Below are 12,552 nucleotides of genomic sequence, written 5' to 3' on the forward strand. Positions count from 1 at the left end.
TTTACACAGGCCACTCACATCATGGAAACTATGTTTTAGTCTATGTTTTATGGGGACATTCTATAGGCGTAATGGTTTTTATACTGTATAAACTGTATATTCTATCCCTACCCCTACACCTAAGAATCTCAGAAAACATTCCGCTTCTTTAGATTTAAAAAAGATAATTCTATATGATTTGTAGACTTGTTTCTTATGGCGACAAAAAATGTCCCCATACAGACAACAATTTTCGATCTTGCCATCTTTGTGTGGAAACTTTGTCCCCACACTACAGATTTCCCCAGGACCACACACACGCACGCACGCACGCACGCACGCACACACTGTATTCAGATATTACATATATGTAAATAATGCTTGGCAGGGTTTAATGGATATAAAAGATACAGTTCATTAAATATATTAATGGTTGTGCTGCTAATTGTATTGTTTCAAAATACTTTTCTTGAAACATATGCAGTGTAACCCTAACAAATAATTATAATATTACTTATTTTTTAATTTTGTAGATTTATTTCATGTTTTTTTGGCTGCTGGTTAAAGTTTTTAGATTTGTCCAAAACAGTGCAGAAGATTTGTAACACTTTCAGTATTTTAGGCCTTGCATGTAGGCTGCGTTGTGCGTTCCACTTTAATTCCCAGTGTTGCGTCATATCCTGCTGCCTATTTTAAATATGCGCGCCAAAATTCAAAGGTAAACTAACGCCTCAGCCAAATGCGCGCATTCAGGATAGAGCCTAACGGAAGATGAACATGTCGTTCGCCCTTGTGGAGTGGAAAGAAGAAACGGATAATGAAAGTTGGAGCATTGTTTCAACAACACAAATCAAGAACTTCGACAAAAATGATTTCTTAGACGGATTGGACGAAACATCTGTATATTTGATTGAGTGGAGAGGCGGATTGAAAAAAAAACCTAAAGGCGGATGGCCGTTGTACGAGGCAACGGTGCATAAAATTGCAGGTACGTAATTTATTAACTCTCATTATAATTGAATTGTTCACATATTGAGATTGCTCAGATAATCAATTTTAAACAATCGCTGAAATGCATGAGTCATTTATGTTGCCTTTTGATCAGATCGAAGTTTAATCGTATTATGGAGCACATCTATCCTGTTTAACTGTTACTGGGTTAAGCATGCAATATGGCATACTATGTGCGTTGCATTTTTATTTTCTAGTGTGTTTAGTGTTTAAGAGCTAACAACGAGTAGATTACACTGCCGTGAATTCTTGAATAATATCTTTTAAAGTCAGTTTAAATGTAGCGGCGATGTCGGGGTCAATCAATATTTCTTGTGGATCCATTACATGTGCATAACGTCTGTACACTACACTGAGCAGCGCTTTAAGCCTAACCTAGTCAATGATGTTTTATATAAAAGTTAATCCTTAAACCACACCTAACGTTACAGGATTACAAATATATTGTTGTCATTGTCTCTCTTAGCTTTAGTTGTTAGTTACTTTTGTTTTACAATTTACATTCACTTTTTTTCCCACAGAGAGACAGTCCACCCTTGAAAAAATAATGAGAACACAACATCATTCCAGTCCAAAACTTCTGACCAAAAGAAAATACAGGCCAAACCCTAGGTTTGCTGAAGAGGAGACCGGTAACAACAGACCATCTAGCCCCAAAAAGGTTACAAGATTTTTTTAACTAAGTATTAAAACATTGGCTGTAAAATTGTTTCTTGAAGATAAAATAAAACAAAATTGTTGTATTAATTTGCAAATCTTTTACTTCATTTTGAAATTATGTACTTAAAATAAAGTATCCAGAGTTAAGCGTACTTAATAACTACGTTTTTACAGTCAATACAAGCAGTCGGTTAGAGTTATGTTGCTGTCTGTTTTTACTTATTGCATATAAAGCTAACATACAAGTCCACATATCTGTTTACCTGTTTAAATGTCTCCCTGCTATTATTTTTGAGTTTTGGGTAAGCTGATCTTAATTCTCTGCTAAAGAAGTCTAATCATATAGCTGCAGATGTTGTGCTTTGATTCCCTGTATGCTAATTAATTGATTAAAGGTGAAAAATTAGACAGCTTAAAATGTCCCGAACCGTACTACGCGCCTCTTAATTTGTAAAGTGGTCCAAGAAATGATATTACACAATTAGTGTTTGTTGAGGTCTTTATTTGTTATATTGTTCTTGGTTGTAAAAAGCAATTTATCTCATCTACTTTTTGACAATGGAGGCAAAATTAATCAGAGAGTGTGATGTCATCATTTAAATTTTTCAGCTCTTTGTTTTTATTTTGTATGATTTTAAGACATTTTTTATTTATGTCTGTTTTTATCTTGAATATATTTTTTTCTGTCATGTTTTATATAGAAGCAAGCTAGTGTTGGAAATTTGGACAAGGAGCTTTTGGAAAAAATAAAAGTACACCATGGACTTCCTCTAATCTCATCTGCCGCAACTGTAGTTGCTCCAACTTCACCTGGCTCAGCTTCTCTCACACCACCTCTTCCTAAATGTCCAACTACACCTTCCTCAGCTCCACCTTCGCCTGGCTCATCTACCAAATCACCACTTCCTAAATGTCCAGCTGCACCTTCCTCAGCACCACCAGCTTCACCTCCCTCATTGTCGCCTGCTTCTCCTCTTGCCGACATAATAGGACAATTAAAGGCAGAAAACGAAGTCCTGAGACATGAATTAGAAAATCTGAAAACAAATGTTGTCAGTCGTAAGTGTTTATTACATTATTTCTGAATATTAAGTTCTTAAGGTTGATGATAAATATTAACATTATGCATTTCACATAAGTTTGCCCTACTCTAAATCAGCTTGAACTGTTTTGCTCCCTAGAAATGCCAAAACTTCTCAACACGATGTGCAAGCTGGGGCAATGGCTTGAAGCCAATGAACAGAGCTCACAAAAACAAATGGCATTGCCTTCTTCCTTACCGGAAAATGTAAGTATGCTGTTTGCTAAACCACATTAAGTGATGTTCATAAAGGCAACATGATTGAGTTAATGTCAGGTGGGAATAATAATGATAACTGGTGTAAATTATTGTTTTGTTAATGTATTTTATCATTTAATTAAGTAGTGTCATTCATAAACTATAAAAGTTTACAATAAAACAATTTTTAGATGCTTACACCCACCTGATTTTAAATGAAAGGTGTTGACTTCACGATCATCACTAACATTTTATATATTTTGTAGTAGTCGTGTCAAAGTTTTTGATTGTCCTCAAAATAAAAAGATTAATCTTAACATCATAAAGGAACTGCTGAACATGTGTCAAATATACAGAAATGCTTAAAAAAAAGAAAATATTTTAATTGATTGTTCGGATAACAATCGGAACAATCGAATATGTTTTTGGATAAAAGCGTCTGCCAAATGACTAAATGGATAACATCAAAAAATATTAACAATCAAGTGAATGTAAACTTTTGCCCTGGGCTATTTTTAGATATAACTTTTATAACGTTTAATATTGCTTTATAATGTTAGTGTATGTCCCCTCCCCACAGCTTGAAATTCACCCTGGCTCAGGAGTTTATGTGCCCAGAAATGTGTTGTGGTCAGCAAGCCATGCCAACAGCCCTACAACCATGGCACGGATGCTTCTTCTTGGGGTTTTTGACATTGAGGTGCTTCTAAAGAGCAATCTCAGAGGTATGTCATTGGTCATGCATGTGTCTGTGTAATTAATATAAATTTTCTGGCAATTAAATATAATGAAATTTAGATCTTAAGTATTTTAGTAAAGAATCAAAAAAGAAAAGTTGAAATTTCAGATGTTCATTATCGACGATTAACCGATTTTCGATTAATCATTAACATCCCTACTTCAAATAGCGATCGCATTTCCCTAGGAGTTGGGTTATAGCCATAGTTCACCCAAAAATAAAAACATGTTGTTTATTTTCTTTATTTACACTGACTTTTACTGAAGTCTTGTGAAGTGAATGAATCATCATTTGCAGTAAACTGAACGCCATTTATAATAAAATGAGCGATAATGTACAGACTCTCCCACTCGTCTGGTTAAGACTAGAAAAATTGTCACTGCATCTTGGATGGACTGGGAATTAGTTCTTATATAGAATTCTTATTTCATTCTAATCTCTATTATGTTTTTTCTTAGGTGGCAAGTCTAGGAATGCTAACTCTGAGGAAACAAAAGAGGCACTGGACAGAGATAAAATTAATGCAATAATGAGTATGTATATTACCTGGTAAATTGGTTTCATTTAAAAAAAATGTTTTGTGCTAATTTAGTTAGTTTGAGGTGATTTTAATTTAGATGTTCGTAGATAAATGCTACTAAACTAAAATGCATTTCTTTGCCTTTATTACAGATGCAGTAATCCAGAAGTTTCCTGGTACCACCAGAGGTCAGATAGGAACCGCAATAAATCAAAAGGTCACGGAGTTGCGGTTATGCAAGAAGACCCAACAGACTTAAAATATAGTTATGCATTTTGGTGGATTTAGATTTTCTGAGCTTGTGGTGTTTTATTGTATGTTCAGTGTTGAGTTGTGTTCTAATTCTGTTTCTATTTTTTCTCTTTAAATTAAACTATATAAAAAAGTTTTACTGTTTTACTGTATTTTTTCTGTTTAGATCCATATTTAAATTTTCAATATTAAATCAATATTTGTGTTAATAAACTTGGTTTAACTGTTTTTGCACTGTTTTTGGACTAACTTTTAAGGCGTAAGTCTTGCTATATTTAAGGCTAAATTTAAAAGAATGTACGCAATTAAATTTCAAAACGGATGTTTTTTTAATTTGTTTATTGACATCATACATTAATCCAAAATAGTCATTATTCCAATATATATTGTAAAATATATACCAAAACTATAAAAATACATATTTGGGACATATATCCACAAGTATATAAGCAATATACAAAGCATATATGTATAATTTATATACAAAAATATAAAATGACAAATATATACTACATGGATTTAAGAAATATAATAAGCATATATGTATAATTTCTACATAAAATAAATAATATGGCATATATATGTCACATATATGTAAGCAATATACTATGCATATATGTGTAATTTCTGTATAAAATGGCATATATATGTTACATGTATTTAAGAAATATAATCAGCATATATGTGTAATTTTTATATGAAACATTTAAAGAGATACATATATACCACATATATGAATAATTGTTTATGTACCATTTATGCATTATACATATATGTATTTATATGATAATTGTTTATATGTCAATATATGAAATTGTTCCATTTTCAAATAGGATTTATATATGGGGAGATATATATATATATATATGTTTTCACTTTCTATGTGAATATATTTAATATATGTAGATTCCATATGTCTACATATATTACATTTCCGTGTGGGAAAACAGAACGATCACCATTACTGAAACAGGCCAGCAGTATCCTGATCATCCAGACAGATTTGATGCTTTGCTACAAGGGTTGTGTAGAGAGAGTGTATGTGGACGCTCTTACTGGGAGGTTGACTGGAGTGGTGGTGTGTGTATATCAGTGTCATATAAGAGCATCAGTAGGAAGGGAGAGATTGATGAGTCTGGATTTGGATTTAATGATCAGTCCTGGGGTTTGTCCTGCTCTTCTAAGAGATTATCATTCTGGCACAACAATGAATGGACAGATTACTCTGTAGAGTCTAGCTACAGTAGAATAGGAGTGTATGTGGATCACAGAGCAGGAATTTTGTCCTTCTACAGCATCTCTGACACAATGACCCACATCCACAGCATCCACACCACATTCGCTCAGCCTCTCTATCCTGGGTTTAGACTTTCTTTGGATGGTAAAGCGACACTCTGTGATCTAATAATATAACTAGTAGGGGATAAAAACTGCAGGACAGTGGCCCTCCTGGACTGAGTTTGGACAGCCATACAGCAAGTTGCAAGAAACCCCTTAAAATAGGAAAACCCGCAGTTGTTCCATTGTTACAATTAGAATTAAGGGTGTTTTTAACTTAAAGGGTTTCTTGCAGCTGGACCCTGGTCGGCAACACACTTAGAAAGTTGTCCAGCAGGATGTGGTCTTTAAAAACAGGAAAATTAAGACAATTTCTGCTCCTGTCCAATATTAAACAAGTATTTTTTTACTTGGAGCTTACTTAAGTTTGTGCTGCTCAGATTTTTCACTTAGTCTTCTTTATGCATGGCATAATTGACACAAAATAATGTGACAATGGTCAATGTAAGCCAAAATCATTAAAACATTAATTTTAACTAGATTTGTTTATCCGTAGAGATTTCACACCAGTATAAATTATCAGGTATTTTGGTTGGTTCAAATTGATATTGATCGTATGTATCTCTTTGATTTTAGACCAAAGATTTCAAAAGGAAAAAATACAGTGTGCATTTTTCAAATCTATGGACAAGTAGGTGCTGCTGTGTACAATCTGTTTACACTACAGTATAGCATTTAAGTAAGATAAGAAATAATAAATACTGATATCAACAGACAAGAACACTTGTACATGTAAACACTTTCCTGTAGCTCAGCGGTAAGAGCATTGCGTTGTGGGTTCAATCCCAGGGGATTGCAAAAACCTATGTATAAATGCATAGGATAATACAATGTAAGCCGCTTTGGATAAAACCCTCTGATAAATGTAAATGTAAATGTTCATAAATTGTCATATTTTTGTTTGTTTTGTAAAACCTTTTTGTTTAGACTGTGTTATTTGTGTATCCGAATAGAATCTGATTTGAATGATTGACTGTCCACATGGCCTATCGAACTTGTTGAAAGTCAATTTGCATTGGTTTCTTTGACAATGAAGTTGCATTGGATTTAAAAAACATTAAATTCACAACTTCACCACTAGATACCGCTAAACTCTCCACATTGCTTCTTTAATTCTTTTGTATTTTTCATTTGTCTCTTTGTTTATTTTTTATAACTGATCTACTTGATTGTTACTTACAGAACCTCTTACTTGACGAATTTATGGTATCTTCGTTTATAAATAAAATCAACTTTTAATTAAATCACTTTTTTTACAGATTGCCATTAATAAACAAAAAAAAACAATTAAATAAAATGTAATACATAAAAAAATAATAAAGATGGGACTGTAATTGTCTTGTCGATTGAAATGACAAGAAACTAATGTGATGTTACACACATTCCACAAATAGCAACCTGTTACTCCACCTATAAAATTGCATTGTCTAAGTCAAATTGGCTGTTAAAACAAACACGCAGTGCAATGCATACAATCTTGCAGATATGTTTACCAGTGTTGCCACAGTTACTTTGAAAAAGTAATCTTATTACTGGTTACTGATTATACCTCTAAAAAGTAATTTAGTTACTGTACAGATTACTGGATTTTAAAAGTAACTAATTAGATTACACGTTACTTTATCAGTTACATTCAGCAGCTGCCGCCAACACCCCCTCTAACATAAAAATGACAATCGGTTTTGCCAACACTCCCTTTATTGGAAGTGTATTTTTAACAGTAATGTCAACAATGTATCTCCTGACATTTTAAGTTGAATTTAAAGACTATTTCCTGAAAAAAAACATGTTTTAATTAAAAATAATATAAAGACTGATTTTCTTGATTTCACTTAATGTAAATACTTGTTTTTATAAAAATAAAAAAACAGCTTTTCTTGACCTGACATATTTAACTGTTAACACTTTAATAATGGCAAAACCTACTATTTATAATCTAAATTATTTATAAATGTAATTTCTTTTTTTTTACATGTTTTATGAACATTGAACCTGTTGTTCACAGAATTAGAGTAGCAAGGAGTGATTTACAAAACAAGTGTAAAACGCACGAAAAGAGAGCATGTCAATCGTGTTTAAGGGCATTTTCTAGCACTGTCTTTGTTTATAAATACTTAAATCTTATATTTCGATTTAGCACACACATGATGTACCATTTTAGAGGTACCAGTCTTATGCCTTTCATATACATACAGTGCCTCACAGTCGTTGCATATTATCTACCCAGTACTTGATTCATCCTGGTTAAAACCACTTCGCTAAAACGCTCCCACACGGTACTTTTCTTTTCTACCTTTTTTTTTTCTTTTTAATTCTCCCTTTTTACATTTCTCTCGGATCTGTTTTGCCTCCATTTCTGCTTTAAGAAATAGACCGTCCTCTACCGCCACCACACACTCACGCATTTTTTTTAAATTAATGCAAATTAGCGCCTGATGAAAAATGCATTTAAAAAACATTCGTATTTTTAGAGAAATGTTGTTAATATTGTGTATTAGATCATCCACCCGTGACCCACCCGCAAATTAATCTGAATGTATTTTTTATCACCCGACCCGCGGATCATCCGCAGCGCCCGTGGATTTAAACTCCATCCGCGCATCACTACTGCCCAATCATCTTCTTCAACTGTCCCCCACTTACTGTTTTTGCACCAAAGTCCAGCATTTGTTGTTCTGGTGGTAGGCGATCTGCTGCTCTCTGCTTCGCACCACCTGGTTGGACTTGCTCTTTAAATTGGTCTGTGCAGTGCTGCGACTCCACTTGTTTCTTCAAATTTGACATAGTGTTTTTGTAGCTAGATAGCACTTTGTCACCAGCACAGAGAGTACAACAAACCTTAATATTGTCATCTAGCGGACACAAACTCGTGACTGTATTTCCAGCTAGAAATGCGCATCTCTCTTCTCCCTCCATTGTTGTTTACGTTTGTGTCGCTGCGTGGTAGGGGCTATTTCACGTGAATTGTCCTCATGCTGAAAACGTGACTTGTCGCATAATGCTATGTGACTTCACTCCCTGAGACGCAAGAAGATAGCAAAAAATACATATTTTTACTAAGGAAAATGACAAAAATAGTAACACACAGTGACTTGGATAAATAACTTTAATCTGATTAATGGTTTAGAAAAAGTAACTCATTAGATTACTCCATTCCATTCCATTCCATTTTCTACCGCTTATCCGAACTTCCTCGGGTCACGGGGAGCCTGCGCCTATCTCAGGAGTCATCGGGCATCAAGGCAGGATACACCCTGGATGGAGTGCCAACCCATCGCAGGGCACACACACTCACTCATTCACTCACGCACTCACACCCTACGGACAATTTTTCCAGAGATGCCAATCAACCTACCATGCATGTCTTTGGACCAGGGGAGGAAACCGGAGTACCCGGAGGAAACCCCCGAGGCACGGGGAGAACATGCTCCACACTCCACACACACAAGTCGGAAGCGGGAATCGAACCCCCCAACCCTGGAGGTGTGAGGCGAACGTGGTAACCACTAAGCCACCGTGCCCCCCTCGTTAGATTACTCGTTTCTGAAAAATGTGATCAGATAAGAGTAACGTGTACTAAGTAACGCGTTACCGGCATCACTGATGTTTACATTAGTCATGTGGAACCTGACAGGCCGGTTTCAGTATTTCTGTAATGATTGTCTATGTAATCAGAAGAGAGGGATGCCTTCTACTTCTCTAGTGAATCTACATATGCCCGGAAGTGTACCCATACCTTGATATCTCTTTGAGATATCTATTTGATGTCTGCCTTCATATATGCAAGACATATTTTTATGATTGTTTGCTCATCTGCAATACATATCACACAGTATTGATAATAAAACAAATTATTTAGGTAACGTCATAACTAGGTTATCGCAATCATCTCCGGATCCAACTGGATCGTAGCACTTTTTGCCACAAAAAATGTAGATACATTGATGACCACAAAAAACAATTGTCACCATTAATTGCTGGTGCAAAAGTGATATAGATTCAATGCCATTAACATTGAATCAATGTTTAAAATTGTTGATGGTTGCTTGCTTTCAGGGCAGGTCCGTCTGTAATGTGTCTGCTAAAGATCTGGAAAATATTTGCTGTGTAAAAACATCTGATAAACAACTAAAAATGGTATTTCCCTTTCCGTCTGTCTCTCGACGTTGCGTTGAACCGACAGATGGGGTTCGCCCTTGAGAACCTATAAACTTCAACTAGATTAGAAAATATATTTGTTTTGGATATCCGGGTATAAAAGGGTAAGGCGTGCTGCATTCATTCACCTATTGTTCCCTGGAGACTTCACACATGATCGACGTCGAGACTTCAAACTTTACGCCGAATTACTGCTGGATTCTCACGACGTGATGCAGCGGACTGTCCCTTCCTGCTGCGACTCCCACCGTCTTGTTCCTCAAACACGTATTTGGAAAAGGTGCGTGATTATGAAGAGGTGTCCCTTAAAGCACCGGAGGGTGACTTACTGACATCTGTCTCCGAAGATTCCTTGCAGCTCCCTCCTCCGGTGGGTTGAGCTCAGGAAGAAGCAGATGTCGAAATGTCAGCCATGCTTTCTCGGGCCGACGTGAGATTTGGAACTGCCTCTGTCAGCGCTCGCGGTCGGATACATGGTGCCTCGGGTTTGCGTGCTGTGCCTGCACCAAGTACAATCTTTCCGGGAAGTGCATGAGGAACTCGGTAACGACCTGGAAACGCGCTGGGTCAGTTTTAACCTCGTGGAGCTCTCTTAAATGCCCTGGCCTGATGGACCTGCAGGATTCAATTCAATTCAAGCTTATTTATATAGCACTTTTCACAATGTGTATTGTTTCAAAGCAGCTTTACAGGGGCAAACAGGAAAAACAGAAAAGTTAAAACACAGCACAGTGCATAGTATTTATACAACGAGTAAGATCATTCAAATAAATAATATATAATTTCTAATTAAATAAATAAATGAATGAATGCAGTCTCCCGGTGAGCAGGCCAATACTGCCCTGCTGTGTCGAGGAACCCAAACTCCAATGATTGATTAATGGAGAAAAAAACCTTGGGAGAAACCAGGCTCAACCGGGAGGGCCAGATCTGTCATAGCTGCACTCAAACTGGTGACATGTGATTTTAGTTTAGCATTTAATACCAAATATTGTAACTTCAGCATTAATAAGACAAATAGTCCGTCTTTGCTCTTGGCTGGGGATGTAGTGGTCTGAGCTTGGATGGTCCGATGGACAGCCATATTTCTCTTGGCTGGTGGTGGAATTGCCTTAGATGGTAAGGCAATTCCAACAGATGCCCATCCCCAATTTGAGATTACGCCAGCTGCAGCTGCAGACTGACTGACCATGGGGTGACTGACTGGTCAGTCAGTCTGCAGCTGCAGCTGGCGTAATCTCAAATTGGGGATGGGCATCTGTTGGTCGTCTGGACATGGTGGAACTTCTTCCTACCTCGGGATGGGCATCCGGAGGCAGAGGCGGAAAGAGAATAAAGAGAATAATTAGCGTAGCTTCTGTTCATTAACTATGCATTAAGTGAAAGCTTGGCTGAAAAGATGTGTCTTTAATCTAGATTTAAATTGGGAGAGTGTGTCTGACCCTCGAATAGTATCAGGAAGGCTATTCCAGAGTTTAGGTGCTACATATGAGAAAGCTCGTCCCCCTTTGGTGGATTTTGTTATTCTAGGTGTTGTCAAAAGTCCTAAGTTTTGAGATCTAAGAGAGCATGATGGGTTGTAACGTGATAAAAGCTCGGTTAAGTAAGTAGGTGCTAAACCGTTCCGGGCTTTGTAAGTAATTATTTTTTTTTTAAAATCAATACGATACTTAATGGGTAGCCAGTGAAGCGATGATAAAACTGGGGTTATGTTATCGTATTTTCTTGACCTAGTAAGAACTCTGTCAGCTGCATTCTGAACTAACTGTAGTTTGTTTATCGATGATACAGGACAACCACTAAGTAGAGCATTACAATAGTCAAGCCGTGAGGTCACAAATGCATGAATAAGCTTTTCTGCGTCTGCAACACACAAACTATATTGTAATTTGGCAACATTTCTAAGGTGGAAGAAGGCTGTTTTTGTGATATTTGAGATGTGATTTTTAAATGACAGATTGCCGTCTAATATAACGCCTAGGTCTTTAACTGTATTTGTTGAAGTAACAGTTCAAACTTTCAATTTGTTGCAAACTTTCAATTTGCAGGCTGTAATCGGAGATATTCTGTTTACTTGATTTTGGTGCTATAAGTAATATTTCTGTTTTGCTAGAGTTTAGGAGGAAATTACTAGTCATCCAATGTTTTATGTCCTCGATGCACTCTGCCAGTTTGGATAGCTTAAAGGAATCATCTGGTCTTGATGAGATATATAGCTGAGTATCATCTGCATAACAGTGGAAGCTAATTCCATGTTTTCTAATAATGTTGCCGAGGGGCAGCATGTATATGGAGAAAAGCAAGGGTACTAAAACCGATCCCTGAGATAATCCATAATTTAATTGCATAAGATTTGACGATTTCCCATTTAAATGGACATATTGATACCTGTCTGTTAAGTAAGATCTGAATCATTGCAGTTCCTGTCCCTGAATGTACAGCTGCTTTGTAACAATGAAAATTGTAAAAAGCGCTATATAAATAAAGTTGAGTTGAGTTGAGTTGAGTTGAATACAGGTATAATTGTGTAAACGATCTAGTAGTATTTTATGGTCTACAGTATTGTAAGCAGCACTAAGGTCAAGCAGGACTAAGAGTGAGATGTTACCTTTATCT

At 36.1% G+C, this 12,552-nt stretch overlaps 1 protein-coding gene across 1 annotated transcript; it reads left to right on the forward strand.

Moving 5' to 3' along the window:
• The first annotated feature begins 714 nt into the window (after window positions 1-714).
• LOC130421268 (uncharacterized) lies at window positions 715-4,579 on the forward strand. Its single transcript, XM_056749067.1, has 7 exons — window positions 715-967; window positions 1,512-1,651; window positions 2,352-2,709; window positions 2,832-2,938; window positions 3,510-3,654; window positions 4,127-4,201; window positions 4,341-4,579. Exons 1-7 carry the CDS (start codon window positions 751-753, stop codon window positions 4,445-4,447), a joined length of 1,149 nt encoding a protein of 382 aa, XP_056605045.1. The 5' UTR covers window positions 715-750; the 3' UTR covers window positions 4,448-4,579.
• The last annotated feature ends 7,973 nt before the right edge of the window (window positions 4,580-12,552 follow it).

The sequence above is a fragment of the Triplophysa dalaica genome, chromosome 5, assembly GCF_015846415.1.
Source record: "Triplophysa dalaica isolate WHDGS20190420 chromosome 5, ASM1584641v1, whole genome shotgun sequence".
Classification (NCBI taxonomy): Eukaryota; Metazoa; Chordata; class Actinopteri; order Cypriniformes; family Nemacheilidae; genus Triplophysa; species Triplophysa dalaica.